We start from the raw sequence: 16,823 nt of genomic DNA, 5'->3' as shown, positions 1-16,823 counted from the left end.
AATTGTGAATAGAATTCTACTAAGCTCCTTGTGGAAAAAAACCAAACCACAAACAAACAAGGAGAAATTCCAGTTTTCTGTTACATTTTTATAAATATTTTTATAAATATTAGCTCCAGCTCTGTATTTTTTTAAAGAATAAGCTTCTGATATATGCAATGTATGTCTTCTTCCTGAATACTATACAGTTAAGACTGCTAATGAAATCTCACCTTCAGTGTGAATTTGTAAACCATGTGTTCCTCTCATGGATACAACATTTAACAAACTCTGAGCAGGTTCCTCTCTTTGCTATGAATTCTGATACAAACTACTTTGGCTTGTGAATCTGAAATTGCCTAAATGTTTACATTTACTTAAGCATTCCTTGCAGGATGTGGGGATAATTGACTAGCCATTAGCCTGGGTAATATTCTCACAGCAGTTAAAACTCTTCCTTTAAATAACAAGGCAGACCATAATGATTTTCAAAATAGCACACATTAATATCTTCCATTCCTCATGCAATTGCACAGTATTTCTGGCTCATGTGCACACCTCTCATTTAGAAACAACTTCTCTTCAACAAAAAGTTTGAATTTCCCACAGGAGGTCATATTTAACTTAACTTGTGATTCTTGGGGTGGCCTGCACAGGGTCAGAAGTTGGACTCAATGGTCCTGATGGGTCCTTTCCACTCAGCATATTCTATGATTCTGTAATTTTAAAATAAGCAACTTAAGCCAGCTCATTAAAAAAAAAAAAAGCAGGTAGTCTAATAATAATAATAAAAAAGTTCAAATTAATAGTTATTTTATTAGGATATGTTGTTTTGTGGGATATTTATCATGTTGGCATGTTCAGTATGAGACCCCCACATGCTGATCAAAGCCTAAGTAGCAAAAGATGTGAAAAGATGAGAATATTCCTTTATCTCTGTGATTCCAAGGTTTTGGGCTTATATACAGGAACGTTTTTCTCCTGAAGTGACGGGAGGCCCTTAATTATATCTGCAGCTTTCTCTGCTATCATGATAGTTGGGGCATTCAGATTTCCACTGACAACACTGGGCATTATTGAAGCATCGACGACTCTCAAGTTTTCAACGCCAATGACTTTTGTTTGGGGATCAACTACAGCACTGCTGTCTGAAGGCAGACCCATTTTGCAGGTGCAGGAAGGATGATAAGCACTATCAGCCTTCTGCCTTATGAAAGCATCTATTTCTTTGTCAGACTGAACGTGGCTTCCCGGTTGAATTTCAGGCCCACAAAATTTTTCCAAAGCTTTCTGAGCAAAGATCTCTCTGGCCAATTTGACACACTGGCGGAATTCCCAAATATCTCTTTCTGTGCAGAGAGAAAATAAGAAAATTGTAAGTAGACCTTTAATTTAGCAATACATACAGAATGCATAACAGATATAATAGCATAGAAGAAAAAAGGCTGGAGGGAAAGTCTCTCACTTAACTGCTGAAAGCCATAATAAAGCAGAATATTTTTCAAAGTCACAGATATGACATTCACTGTGAGCAAAACTCTCACTTGTCTTGCACAATCCCAAAAGGGAATAGGTGAGCTATGAGAAATTGCTCTTTATTTTGCTGTACCCACTGTCCAGCCAAGGCCATTATTCTGAGCACAAAGAAGCAAATGAGATGCATTCCTTCCCAAGCAGATGAGGGATGGAATGAACAGCATGACACAGCAAACACTGAGAATTCTGACTGCATCCCCTCCAGGGAATTCTTTCTAGTTTATAGGGTGCTTTGGGCAACCACCTCTTTCAATACTAGTTGATTTTATAAATGATAAATCAGTAACAATGTACCAATCAACGCTTCTGAAATGGTGCTGAGTAAATGCAAAAATCTGCCACTGAAACAGGCAAGAAGTAAGTTGACAGAGCAAGGAGAGGCTGCATTTACCTGTTGACAGGTAATTGGGCTCAATGATAGGATGGTCATTGGGGTCTGTACTCTTCAGCTTCAGCCAGCCCACACTTGTGCTCCTCATGGGTCCCACGTGGACCTGCAACAACAGTGCTGTTACTTGTGACACAATCCCACCAGGTCAGGTTCCAAATTCAGTATGAGAATTTTTTTTTCGCAATTTAGACAGACTGTACAAATTCAGCAGACATAAATGTTTAAAGAGATAATGGAAAATAGCATTGAACATTTTCCTGTTTTACATAAATTTTTTGTAAATGTATTCCATAAGGGGAAGGAAATATCACTCACAGCTGTTCTTTTGATTTAAAATACAATCATTCCAATTTAGTAGTAGCAGAGCATTCTAATACAATCAGCAATTGGACCAAATTACTATCATCCCTGAAGAAAAGAGAATGGTAAAAAGAAACATGTATATTCAGTGACAGTTCCCCAGAATTAGCACAGAATTGAATCAAGATCACAGTCTAAAATGGGGCTTGGATTTGTGCCAATGAATAAGTGTGTGGTCTTATAATTTTTCACTTAAACCTTTGTCTAAACTGCAGTGGAACAGGGAACAACTTGATTTAGTTTCCAACAGCACCTACCACAATGTTATCCTAATCAACAGCATGATGGCACTTCACTAGTGCAAATCCTTAAACAGCAATTCAATACTTGCATACTTTCCCAGAGATAAAAAGTAACATAATTTTGGTAGCAATATCAAATGACAAGCTTGTGTTTTTTTCCCCAATGTAGGAGGTTAAGTCAACTCTTTCATATTATACTGTACAAAGTATTTTTCAGTATATAGTCAAACTATCAATATTTGCAATAGAGTGTAAGCCTCCTTGCTAATACAAGACATTATTGGAACATATTCTTCAACTCACCTGGTAAGCTTCCATTGTGGAAGCAACCCGACCATGATCAATCACCTGAGAAGGAAGAAAGTGGAACTGAATGTCGGGGTGAGGAACCCCTGGTTCACTTCGGATGAAACCACCAGATTCTAAGTGGGCAGTGGCTCCCTCACCTAGAGAGTGTAAATGAGATAGAAGATGCCATTAAAAGACCTCAGAAGAGCAATAAATCCACTTCTTTTTAACCCTTAGTAACACTACTATGAATATTTTATAGATTCAGCATCAATTAGAAGGAACGTGAATCCATTACAAACAGCTTGTAATTTAAGCAATGTGCATCCCTTCCATCTGCTTTTTAATGACTAGATAAACGTAAATATGCATAACTTTGGAAATCCTGTTTGTTTGAGAGCAGGATGTTACAGTTCTCTCACTAACTGGCACACCCAGGGTCTAACTCCAGAAGCAGATTTGGTCCCAGGGCCCACGGGTGTGGAGGGAAGCGACTGCAGCATCCTGATATTCCTGCCCTGCACACTCCCTGATGTGCAGTACAGTTGTCCCATCAGTCACATGTAATAGAGCCATCCACAGTCCCCACCCTGAAGGGAAAGGTGAAAAGCCTGCAATGTGCCCCATATGATGTTATTCCCACATCTGTTTAAAACTGTAAGTTAGCTGTCAATATTTACTTGTGTGGTGAAAAGCCACATATACCCAGTGTCAAATACTAAGAGAATAATTCAGCAAGTGGTGGAGACCTCAACTTTGAACAAACTATTTTACTGATATCAAGGATTGTATTTACAGATTCTTTTTGAGGTACAACTTACAGCTGAGTTACTGTAAAATGCAAAAGTCAGTTCAGATTTACTTGCAGGCCTAAAGGATTCTGATCAGAGCAACAAACAATTGTTCTTCTGGAACAATTTTACAGAAAAATTTGTTCAGTTCAACAATATGTTTTTATTGACATTACATGGATTTCAAGTAGAATATTTTCTTCATTTTTTTAACAATAGCTTTCTCAGTAGCACTGATTTTAAAATATAGAATTTTTCTTCAAATGAGATACAGGAATGTTAAAAATAGCATTAAAATATTCTGATTTAGAAGAAAATATTTCAAGTCCATTTGCAAGTTCCAGTTATTTTCCAGAGCATGAAAAAAATTACATATCAAGGCTCCCAGCCTATGAAATTCATGGATGAAAGGCTGTAATAATTCTAAATCAATCAAGGGTAGAATGATTGCATACTTTGTTTCATACCTGTAAATTTCCAAAGCCATTCCAGGCCAATCATCATCATGTTAAGTGGCTTTTGTGCACTATACAGAGTAATAGGCTTGGTGCACTTTTGCTGGACATACACTTCTAAATGATCTTGAAGGTTCTGACCTACTCCTGAAGGGAAAAATAAAGGGGGAGGAGGGAGAAGAAAGGGCGGGGGGGGGAAGTTATTTCATACAGAACAGTTACACACCACATTGGCTTCCAGAAAACAGCATAAATGGGAACTAAACTAACCTCTTACAAGGGCAGTGGTGACTAAGACCAAGACCATGAGTCATATCAGCCTTTTGCTCATGTCAGAATAAGGTTTTAATAAACATAGCATAACTAGAATGAAAATAGAAAGTTAGTACAGTACTAACTTTTTTAGTTTTAAGGAAAAGTTCATGTTATTCCTTCTGTATTTGAGTATTTATGACAGTGGGAGTTTATAAAATCTGTGGTGGATCAAAACTCACTCAAAATCCTTAATGATAAGTATGCTGCTTAACCCTAAAGTATGCCTTTAGAAAGGCATTTTTACTATCAAATGTAGTGAAGAAAGTGTAGGAGTTTGTAGGAGTTTGTTGTTCAGTTCTAAAATCAATGCATGTTTCCAGTGATTTGTATAAAGTCAATGCAGCTTTCCACTGATTTGTAACAAACACATTTCAGTCCACACAACCTGATATAAAGAAAACTGAATTTCATGATTCATTTTATTTGAAGGTCATTGAATTGCATCCGTAGGAACATGAAAGGTTAAAATGAATAAAAAAATTACCAGGAAGATGGCAAACAACAGGGATCCCCAGTTTTTTTAGATCATCTGCATTTCCAATTCCAGACAACATAAGCAGCTGTGGAGAATTTATGGCACCTCCACTTAAAATAACTTCCTTATTGGCAAAAACCTAAAAGGAAATGAGCACAAAAGCCCTAAGATTATTAAGCCTGAGCTGACTGAAAGCAACGTCAAGAGCTTCTGTTCGGATATGCTGTTCTGATCCAGATTAGACACCCCTCCCTCACATTTTCCTCATCCTAAATGTGTTCCTGTCTTGCCAGAAGTTTCCGCAGAGAGAAATAATCAAGCTTTCACTTTGATCATTTCTGTATTTATTTCCAGCTTTACAATCCATTCGAATTGGATGGCACATAAACATTCAGCTCAGTCAGTACCATGGCTGCAAATAAACTCCTGTCCTACTTGCCAGGAAAAAAGTACCTGTGACATTTGGATCAGTCAGTTAAGCTTCTCTTCCGTTTTCAATAACCATTTGTAAATTAAAACTGAAACTCCTAAGGGAGATCTTGAATTCAGAGACATGCTAGCTCAAAAATTCTCAAGAGCTTATTTTCTTAATTCGACCAAGACGAATGTTTGGGTTTTTATCTTGTTGTAGTTCTCAGAAGCCCCTCAATCACTACAGCACCACTGAGAAAACTGTCTGCAGGCATATCTCTAATTCTGTTTTGCTGGCACACTTTTCATCAGTCAGTTTGGTCATGATATAGCTGCTAAACTATTCCTCTGCCTTGGACTTGGTTTTCTGTGCTGTATAGTTCTTTTCCTAGAACCGTCTCTGCAAGTATTTTGGCACATCATCTTTCCAGGAGTTCTGCCTCAGTATATTCTCATTTAGCAATACCAAAATCTTTCTCTGTGTCATTTGTATCTGGGGTTTTCCTCTTTGCTGTTGCCACATCTCTTTAATCTGGGATTGGAATGAGCCCTCAGTGCTTTTTACAGTTAAAACTGTGTAGGGTAAGAAAATATTGATACCCTCCTCCTTTTCCCTTCACTCTTTGAAAGAGGATGATGTGGGTGAACCCAACCATGTTTAAACTATCCCTTTCTATTCCAGTGAGATGGTTTATGGACACACACACACGTGTTCCATCCTCCCTGGTCACACGAATGTTGCCTGCTGTGTAGACAATGAGTTAGGGATTACAAACTGAATAGTAACTCTTGGACATAAGAAAAAAATTCAATGTTCATCTGTCCTTAAGAAAGAACAACTACACCACAGAAGAAGCAAAAAGTATGCAACAATTTAATGCAAATTCTAAGCTAGTCCAACGTGTTAAAACAATTCACATTTGCAAAAGTAATCTCAGAACATTTATCCTTGAATTCTAATATATCATTGTGGCCACAGTGAGGACAAAATAGGTGACAGACACAACTACACCCCTGAGCTTTTTCTCATTACAAGCAAAATCCATGGGAGTTCAAGGAAACATACGGGCTCCCCAGGGAAGTGCTGGAGTCACCATCCCAGGAAGTGTTCAAAAAACAGGGAGACATGGCACTTTGTGGTATAGTTTAGTAGGCAAGGTGGTACTTGGTCGAAGGTTGGACTTGATCTTGGAGGTCTTTTCCAACCTTAATTCTATGATTCTGTGATTCCATGTGTGGTATTGCTCATCTGCATTTTCCACTTCCATAGAATGGAAGGTGCTATTATGAGTAGCTGTTTGGTTTTATTTTAGGTAAGACATTTAGCTTCTAAAGTAACATTAAAAAGTGATGTTTTTCCTATAATATGGTTAACAGATTAGCATGGAAGGCATATTAGCTTGGAGTAATTCTGTCCTTTTTGAATGACACAGCTATACAGAATGATTGTAAATGAGATTGTTGCTGGAGTAAGACTAGGAAGTAATAGGAAGAAGAAGTTTCATAAATTATTTTCACACTATTTATCTAATATTGCTCACAGATGGCCAGTACTGCTTTTTTTTGTTTATTATTGTTTTGCTCTGGGCAATCATTAGTATGTTAAGACTAATACAGAGCACATCTATGCCTGTTGAATCAATACTTAGATCTGTATTTTGCATGTTACAAATATAATTTACTTACATTTTCTATGGTACACACAGAACTGGTGCCAATTTGTTCTAAGTACCAATCAAATGATGCTTGTTCAGTCTAAACTCACTGCAATGTCAGCACTGTAGTTATTCTCAGCCTGTATAGTCTTTCATGGTGCTTAAAGTTAACATGCTAAGAGAAAAACTGACTTTGATATATTTTTGTATGGGTTATTTAGTTTGTGAAACATTGAAACATTTTTATCCTTTAAAATATTATTTTCTGCTTGATTCTGAACTTAGAAAGTGTAGGAATGTTCAGCCTACCTTCCATACTTTTGTCAGAGAGCTTACTGGAATACTGGAATCTTTCTCTAGGACCTCAACCTCTAGTAAAATAACAAGTCACTGGCTGGTGAATAGGTTTTGAATCATGCTTGAATCAGGTTTTGGTGATCTCTTGACGTAAAACAGATCCTATCTAAAATGGGCTGTAAAAACAGAAACTCTTTAATGTAATCAAGGGTTCCATCTTGATGTTCATAATGCAATAAAATTATTAGCTCTTCCATCCTGACAGGTCTAAAATTTTCCAGAAAGTAAAAGAAGAGAAATCCTGCAATTGTGATGCTGTGGGGGGGAAAAAAGGAAGGGAAATACTTTGAAGGTGTACTTTGTCTGATATATGCTAAATATATATCATTCTTTTACTATGTATAATTCATATATATATTAATATGCATGAAAATTCATAGCAATTAAAGAATTATAGAATTTTGCAATTAAATGTTCCGATATTCAGAAAGTCTTTGATCATGTGTAATTAGGTTTCCAAGACTTTCTTCAACAAAGTTAATCTCGATAATGGCACAAGAACAGCAATTAGAGACACTATTTTCAGAGACATTTAATAGCTCATGAAATCAATTAAATGTTCTGCAACTTTTGTTTTACATTGTTAAAATGATTATCATTACCAAACCACTTAGACAACAACAGATTTGTTCTGTGCATTAGAAAATCAGTTTATTTGTACTGCATTTTAACTTTTAGCAGGTGTTCAGTCACAGAACATTTGTCTGCTGAGTCTTATTAGACTTACTGAACTCAAACCATCAAAACTCTACTCTCTCTAGGATATTATTATTACACTTTTTAGTTATTTTATACTTGTTTGTGTCTAAGTATCTCAGGTTATTAGCATGCAGGCCCCTTTTAGGCAATATCCTAGTTACACACTCTGTAACCAGCTGTTAAGGGAAGTGAGGATGTTTTAGCTCTTACAGAAGTCAATGGATTGAAAGAAGCATAAAATTAACTGTTTGTCCACAGAGTTAAGTTGTAATGACAATTCAAGCTTCCTTCCACACAATCACATGTTCAGTGAAAGTTGGACTGAGACTGAAAAATACTCAGGCAAGTTTCATCATGTTTCATCATTACTATCCCATGTTTCATCCCATTACTATCTTGATACATAATGGTAAAGTAGAAGTGAATGACTTGTTATTTATCCCTTGAGCCATTCAGAGTTCAGATCTGGCTTTTACAGACTTTCCTATGCCAGAACATAATTTTAAGAATTGTTTTTCAGAAACATCAGCATAGTCAGCACTAGTCAATATGCTGAGGCAGTGCATGATTGCACCATAGGTTCCAATCAGACATCTTACACAACACTCTTGTGTAACATCAAGTTATGACTTGTCCCCTCAGTACTGAGAGATGGAAATATGATGGAGAAGTTAATCTCTAAATCAATACAACTGCAATATCACCCACTGTAGAATAACTGACAAGGAATCATATACTGGTGCCACTTCCAATAAAAGGGTTTTTTTGGGGGTTTTTTTGGTTTTTTTTTTTAATTAATTTTGCTTTGACTCATACCTTTCAACTGGAAAAAAAAAATCTCTTACCTTTTCCGTTTGCCCATTTTTCACATATTCAACACCAATGCATTTTGTTCCTTGAAACAAGATTTTTGTTACAAGTGTCTTCTCTGCAACTGACAAATTTGGGCGTGATATGGCTGGGCGAAGATAAGCACTAGCTGTGCTCCATCTTTGACCTACAATGTATATTTACATTAAACATCACAATAGTCATGCTCAGTATTCTTCAGATTTTGGCCAATAACCACCAGGATGTTTACAGAGGGAAAGCCTTCACAGAGGTTATCAGTTCGAAGCAAATGTGATTTGAAATAATAGTGAAAGATTTTATTTTAATATAGCATATTTCACAGTGACACAGTTTAACTGTGAATCAAGACTTGCCTGCCAATGCAGTTTTCAATGAAATATGCACTAGACTGATAGCAAGCTGCTGTGAAATGAATAGGGTGCAAACACAGAGTGCCATAGCTGTGTAGTTACCTAAACACCCAAATGGCATTCAATGCAGATTATATGTCCATATTCCAAAATTACTTCAGAAATACCACTGATGGCTCAGAAACAGAAATTACTTATGGATGCCATTATGATTTACCTTGATGTACAGTCATGTCCATCCAGCCAAATCCTTCTTGCTGATAGCCATTCATATCATCTGTGAAGGGATACCCAGCTTGCTGGGTTGCCTCCAGGAATGCTTGATGAAGAGGATGGTTTGTTTTCCCTCTTGACACATGCAGAGGTCCATTTCCACCTCTGTACTGATTTGACCCCAGTTCATGTGTCTGTGCCTTCTTAAAATAGGGCAAGCAATGTTCATAGTCCCATCCCGTAGCCCCTTCCCTGTTCCATCTGTTATAATCCTCTGCATGCCCTCGGATGTAAACCATAGCATTGAGGGAAGAGGAGCCACCCCACACTCTCCCTCGGGGCCAGTACATCACTCGGTTGTCCATGTGCTTTTGGGGTGTTGTGTGGTAATACCAGTTATATTTCTCATCACAGAGGTTGTATGTTAATGCAGCAGGCATGTGAATCTTCCACATCAGCCTTTTACTGCCTAGAAGGGTATCTTTAGGGCCTGCTTCCAAAAGGAGCACAGTACTGAGAGGGTCTTCTGTCAGTCTGTTGGCTAATACACACCCTGCTGATCCAGCTCCAACAATGACGTAGTTATAAGAGTTTGCCTTTTCAGAACTAAGTTGAGATGATGCACGTGAAATTTTGAGTTGTTCATTGATGCCCAATATGTTCTTTAATGTGTGTGCTTTTAACAAGCTTCCTGTTACTTTGCCCATCTGACTTACAGGACTGCACCACTTAACTCCTTTCATTAAGTACGACATATTTACTGATAGTACCAGTTTTGCGGAATTTTTAACAAAAATCCAGTGTTTTACCCTAGAAAAACAAAAAAAAATACTAATTAAGATGTAAGCATTACTACCCCTAAAATGTCAGTCATTTTCAAGTAACACTGGTATACTTTACCCATTCTCACTATCCAGGAACAATGTCAATAAACCAATAAACATTTACTCTGAAATTTGCTGTCTTATTATTCATTTAATGCAGTCTATATATGTGTATTGTATGCAGCCTGACTTCTATTTACTCCTGGTTCCTGAGATAGATACACAACTGACATTTTCAAGTATTTGCCAAACTCATAAAGGGTGGAAACCTTTGCTTACCTAGTAGTTTGTCTTCATCCACCTCTAATAGGAAAGAATACAAGGAAAACAACAATTCCACAAACTTCTCTGTAAGTTTTTGACAGACAAGCCAATTCACAATAGAAGTGATGAGTATGCCCACTGCATATTCTGCCAGACCAAATCTAGGACATCTCTACACAACAAATGTGTAACAGTGAAACTCATTTCCAGCTATCCCTAAGGTGAAAAACTGCTGGGTTTGGAGGCATGACTCCAAACATAGGGAAAGGCAAAATCTCTTCATCTGTGGCTTTCTACCCTAGTACTAAACCCAGGTCCCTCAAGAGTTCTCCAAGTACAGTTACAATCCATCATCACCAGATCCTCAGGCTGAGTAGGAATGGCAAGTTTTTTAACCTTCAGAGAAGCCTGTGAGCCCTGTCAGCAACACAGGTTTAGCTCTGTGTTGTACTGGTACAGGGACTCAATGCAAGTTTTTCACAGCCTGTGTGTCACAGAAACTGTTGCTGCCAGCCAGTCAAAAGTGTTTCTCTTGCTCTCTCCCCTTGAAACTCATTCCTTTTGGTGTAAACTGTTAGTGAATAGGGATATCTTTAGGTTGTAAATAGTATTTCTCCCTGGCCCATGGCTTTGGTCTAAGTCATTGCTGGAGATTCCAGAGATAGCAACTTATCCAGAGGCTGTTCCACTGTAATGCACTGGCCAACTGAAAGATATAACCAAGCTTTTTCCTGAAATACATTGAATACTGTATTATGTTTGTGAAGTAAAATTTTTCAGAAATTAGTTGTTACTGTTGATTTTTTTTTACATTCCAATTTCATAGTTATCCAATATTTTGTAATATAAAACCTGTATTTCTTTTTAAATGTCTGCGGTTTTTCACTAAAAGAAAACATGCCTTAATGAATCACTGAAGTAATCAGCTTTTTCGTACTGAACAGTGGAACAGAACTGTACTCCTTTTCTTGGATGAAACTCTACAGTGTAAAGTTTGTGAGAGCACACACAAGGCCCTAAGGCCCAACTCTGTAACAAAATAGATGTATTTTGCTGATGAATGTTAAAAGTCTTCCATGCACAATTATATACAATTTTATGTACAATCTCATGTGCAAAAGTATGGGGTTTTTTTACTCTCAGGGAAAGGATGGGAAGAAGTATACATTTGACTCTTCGTAGAAAAACTTGTAATAGGCTGTACAAACCCCCAAACTTCTGAAAAATGAACAACCAATCATGGAGAACAGTTTGCTCTGCAAAGAAAAAAAAAGATGCTGGGGATACATCTGAGCCTAAAGTTCACACAGGTGATTCTCACATGGCTAATTCAAAACTGAGCCCAGCTGAAGGTGGGGGTGGAATTTGTTTTTTGCAGGTGGCAACTATTAAAGGATTGTCTCTTGCAGAAGGAGGTTTGCTCATTTCCTGTGATGCAGCAGAGGTGCATGCAAAGGTAGAGAGGTTTTTACTTGATTTGTTTGTGATGAAGAGGGTTATGGTTTTGAAGTACTGATGTTTAACCTGCAAAACTGATGGGTCATGGGACTTTATTGATTCAGGAACAGCAAACTGGTGATGGGGCTGGTAGAATATGGGTCTGAGCCTGAACAATCTGGGAAAGATATTCTGTCCCTGGGTTGTTTCTACTTTTCTGGGAGGAGTGAACACTCATATTTTAGTCCTACAGAAGGTCAACACTTATTATTTAGACAGGTAGGGCTCACAGACTCTGAAATGAGTACTGACTGGCTTCTTTTGGCATCTATAAAGCCATTGAATATTACTGTACCTCCTAACCAGAATGCTGGTTGTTAAGCCTGAAATCTACCTAATCCTTGGCTGAGGGTAGATTCTCCAAAATCCCTGGAATGGTGTTCAGTCAGGGACTTATCTACTCTGCTAGTGCTGGAGGCTGTAGTTCTACAACTTGCTAAAGCATAAATGAGGGCTACTGAGCTCCCAAAACCACTCTGAAGTGGCACTCCAAAGACAGCAGTGATATGACAGGATTAAGTGTTTGTGTCTTGCCTTGTGCCAGAATCCTAATACTGAAGTCAATACCTTTTAAAAGCTGGTTTGCTTAAGAGCCTCTCACAGATACAGGCTTTGAAACTCAAAACTATTCAACATTTTATTGAAGAGGTTGGTCTAAAAGACTGAGATCATCAAGTCCCGAAACTGGAACATGATGATACTTCTCTACAATAATGTATGAAGTACTATAAGCATGCATGGGTGAATCACAATTCAAGTTCTTCTGTGGCAAATACTCTTGTGGAATGTAGCAGAACCACAGAAAACGTAATCTTTTTACACTGAGCATCTTTGCACTCAACTTTCCCTTAGCCGTTTTTTTGTTTGTTTGTTTTGTTTGTGTTTTTTGTTTGTTTTGTTTGTTTGTTTGGTTTTGGTTTTTTTTTTTTTTTGCACTGGAGCATTTAGAACCTGTGAAGTGTTCCTAAAAACTGCATTTCAGCAAAAAAGGTGCTTTTTTTCAGTAACTGGAAAAAATCAAGTTATTATCTTAATACATAGAGTCACTTGAGGCTCTGAAATGTGCTGGGGAAGCAGGCCCTCTTTACCCAGGGAGTTATAGTTTTATGGCAGCTCTATTAAATAGTGTAGTGTCAAAATGAAATACGTAGAAATGTGAAAGTATACACAACGTGGTTCTACTGGAATGCTCTCTACTTACTATGAACAAAAAGCTGTCTTTTGGGCCTCACTGAATATTATTGCATGTCTTTCAGAATTCCCCCAAATCAGGACCTCTTTATGAACATGTGGTAAGATGTTCCTCAGGAATCAGTGAGCAGACCTGCAGAAATGCATATGGCAGCAACATAAAATACATTCCCTGTATTGCAGTAGAGCTTCAAAATCTAGAACTCATTTTAAAAAAGTTTGTTGCTATTCAGCAGGGCCTACAGACAGTGATCTTACAAGACTGAGGAGAGCAGGAGCGCCTGAGCAGGAAAATTCTCTTGCTGCAATTTAATAATATATTTAATTGGACACTGGCGAGCTGGAAGTGGGCAGTGGAGTTCTGAAATGAAGCGTTTGGGGCTCCTTGTATCATTGTAACACATTTCTGAATACAGTATCAGGCTGATGTAATCCACCAGTACCTACAGTATCTACTGCTGTGACTCCACAGATGTTGATCTGGGATCACATGTGAAAGCAGATTTCTCTAAAGGGCAGTGATGCTGTAAACGGTGAAGAATGTGTTACTTCACTTTTTTTTTTTTTTTAAGAAGGGGAGACAAAAAGGAGAGGAAAAAAAGGCTGCATAGGGCATCTAAGGACTAAAATGGCTTGCACTCTCTGTAAGAAAGATAAGAAAAGGTGTTAGGATTCAGCCCAGAGACCTTACTCCTAGACTTCTAAAGGGCTCACAATCCACTGCAAAGAGAGGAAGGAGGATATCCTCCATACACAGGAGGGTGTATTGGAAAATGGGTAGCAATGAAATGGTTCTGTACTATATGAGGTGCCTAATTTAAAAATGTTAGAGGGCACTGGGCATCATTACTGTTAACCAACCAGAGCTGTCCTGTTCTTTGATAAAACTGCGAATGAGTCATCAAAAATATGTACCACAACAGAGCACCCACTGTCTGGGCTGAAGGCTGAATTACCAGCCAAGAAGGTTAAATCTAATATTGATGTTCTTTTGAAGTAACTGAAGTATTATTTTAAATTTGCTCCATCACGTTTTTCACATTTATAGTTAGATATGATTCCATGTTTGGGTTTTTTGTTTGTTTGTTTGGGTTTTTGTGGTTTGGTTGGTTTTGTGTTTTCTTTGTTGGGTTTGTTTGTTCATTTCATTTTACATCAAATGGAACAGGACTGACAGAATAACATCTGAGAGCATTTTTGTCTTGCAAAGTGTGAACTCAGTCAGTGCTATTCTGGCCATAACATTCAAGTGACTTTGAGAGTCAGTGTGTAGATGATTCACAGTCTTCTGTTCTCTTAAGTTCTGAAGTGCAGAGGTCAAAAATCAAGCCATTCTGATTTAGTTTAAATGCAGCATACACGTTTGGATTGAATGGATTAAAACACTAGTTTCAAGGCACAATTCTTTTTGCTGTATTGATCTACATCCACTCTCCTCTATGCATGGTCCCTCTGCACGAGCACGGTCCTAGCCCAGTTCTTCTAAACTGATCCTGGAACTAAGAGGGCCACTGTGCCTGAAACTTTACTCCCTGTCCTATTTTGACAGAGCCAAAACGAGAATATCCTCTCTGGCAGATGTAAAATATGACCCTCTCCCAGAGATGTCCGCAGCGTGGACAACGCACGATGCAGCAAAACAATGAGACCTTGTCAGTACGTTTACTCTTCACGGTGCTGCCAAAACCTGTCAAGCCTGACTGTGTGAGGCGCAGGAGGAACAGCTCCTCAGGTAAAAGCAGCTCTTACCTTTTGTTTGTTTGTTTTTCCCTGCTGGAGGCTGTTTAACACCGTTTAAATCAATCTGCCCGGGAATGTTTTGGACTAATTTCACTTCAGTGCCGCTAGGAAGGAAGTTCATTCACTTAGAAAAAGTTTGTGGCAAGTTTCCTTTCCACGGCTGGAACCGTTCAAGCCCACTTACCTCGCCGTTCCTCCTGAGAACAAGTGTGTCTGGCCGCTGTGAGCTCCGCAGGGTCTGCGGCTGTCCGCGACCTCTCTTGGGGTGCTCCTGCCGCACAGAGACCGGGGCCGCCAGAGGAGGAGGGAGATCGCGAGTCTGTCCCGCAGGAGGGGGCACCCACGGACACGTCTCCGTCCCTGCCCGCCGCGGAGGCCGCTCGTGTGTGGGGCTGCCACGGGCGGTGGAGCAGCGGGGCCGCGCCGCCGACCCTCGGCAGCCACCGCCCAGCTCCGGGGGGGACGGGGGTGGTCCCTGCGAGCGCTGGGGCCGCCGGCGGGGGGCGGGCGGAGGAGAGCTCTGTGGAGAGGCAGGGTAGGAGCGCGGGTGGGACTTCCCACCGGAACGCACCCTTTGGCTGCTGCGGAGAATGTGTCAGAGTGGCTTCGTTCTGTTTCGAAAGCGGCCCGAGGGGCAGCCGGGCCGAAGTCCTCTGCCTCGCCCGTCCCGCTGGAGTGCGCGGGCGGCTGGAGCTCCACGGGACGGGATCGGGACACGGGACGGGGCCGGGACACGGGACGGGATCCGGACAGCTCCGCCCGCGGGACTCCGGCAGTGTCCAGGTCCGCGCTGAGGCGGCTTCCCCCGCTCCTTTCCCGGGAGCGCTCCAACTTTTTCACTCCGCCCCTAGTGGGGTGGACAGAAAGGCTTTTTTTGTTTAGGGTTTTTTTGTTGTTTTTAGTTGGTTGGTTGGGGTTTTTTTTCCCCCTTAAAGCAATAAAAATGTTTTTGCTTTTTAAAGCAGACGTCTTCGACAGTGTTGTCACCTCGGCTGTGAACCCGCTTTCCAACGGGAGCGCTGGGAGCTGCAACGCGGCTCGAGGTGAAGGGGAGAAGCTCCAGATCGCGATGGGGCGGGCGGGCCCCGCTCCACTGTCCGTGTCCCTGCCCGGCACTGCCGGGGGTGTCCCTGTATGAGCTGCAGGCGAAGTGCTCGAGGACAGCCTGTGAAAGTTGAGCTGGACCTTGCAGTTCAAAGCTTTAGGTAAGGATCGCACGATCCTTACCTGGGCAATGTGTGTTTCCGGGAGAACACCTTGGTTTGGAAGGGAACGAGTAGCAAACGAGTTGTCCCAACGTGCCTGTGTGGAACTGACTGTGGGGTTTGGTGCTCATCACCGATAAGTGTGTGTTCAATGATAACTCAGAATATCCCACTGGGTAGCCAATGCTGACTAGAAATTGTTGATGCTACCTCATTCTTGGCTACTCAGAGAGATAATCACCCCTTTATGCATATTTCAATAGAATTTAGTGAAAATACACACAGATCGTATATGTGCTAAAATTTTAAATATCCATTTAAATTCAAGTCTTTAAAGATAATTTTGCTGATGTACAGCAGAAGTTGTACTGAAATTGGTACTATGAACACGTATAGACATAATACCGAAGGGGGGAAGATGACTCCAAAAGTGTTTCACAATAGCATCTTTGCCTGAATATTGAATAGGGTCTAAGACCTACTTCTGAATCTTTCCCTCTATTGTACCCATAATGGTACAATTATATGGAAATTATATAATGGAAATTTTGAGAATTCTGTACAGTTGAATTTGGATAGTAATGCCGTATTTTAATCTGTGGATATGAGATCGAGAAATTTTCTTAGTTTACACATGATGATGGATTTAGTCTAGTTACTGGCTGGTACTCTGACATGACCAAATGTACCTTTAGCAGACTAAACAAATTCCTTGCAGATTTGAGCATGCAGA

At 39.7% G+C, this 16,823-nt stretch overlaps 1 protein-coding gene across 3 annotated transcripts; it reads right to left on the bottom strand.

Moving 5' to 3' along the window:
- Positions 1–727: 727 nt before the first annotated feature.
- CHDH (choline dehydrogenase) lies at positions 728–15,553 on the bottom strand. 3 transcript variants are annotated; one of them, XM_039378635.1, is made up of 9 exons: positions 15,070–15,150; positions 14,895–14,989; positions 9,374–10,179; positions 8,800–8,951; positions 4,842–4,971; positions 4,055–4,189; positions 2,812–2,954; positions 1,907–2,009; positions 728–1,328 (listed from the first exon to the last, which is right to left on the bottom strand). In XM_039378635.1, the coding sequence occupies exons 3-9, from the start codon at positions 10,122–10,124 to the stop codon at positions 910–912; spliced, it is 1,833 nt and encodes a 610-aa protein (XP_039234569.1). In that variant the 5' UTR covers positions 10,125–10,179; positions 14,895–14,989; positions 15,070–15,150; the 3' UTR covers positions 728–909. The 3 variants fall into 3 exon arrangements, with proteins under 3 accessions (XP_039234569.1, XP_027583867.1, XP_039234572.1); XM_027728066.2 differs by lacking the exon at positions 14,895–14,989 and having other exon boundaries at positions 15,070–15,553; XM_039378638.1 differs by lacking the exons at positions 14,895–14,989; positions 15,070–15,150 and adding an exon at positions 13,156–13,219.
- Positions 15,554–16,823: the final 1,270 nt, after the last annotated feature.

This window comes from Pipra filicauda, unplaced genomic scaffold (assembly GCF_003945595.2).
Source record: "Pipra filicauda isolate LSUMZ 115617 unplaced genomic scaffold, ASM394559v2 scaffold103_size3290846_pilon, whole genome shotgun sequence".
NCBI classification, from domain to species: Eukaryota; Metazoa; Chordata; class Aves; order Passeriformes; family Pipridae; genus Pipra; species Pipra filicauda.
The sequence above is the reverse complement of the archived record's forward strand: the minus strand, read 5'-3'. Positions and strand labels throughout refer to the sequence as shown.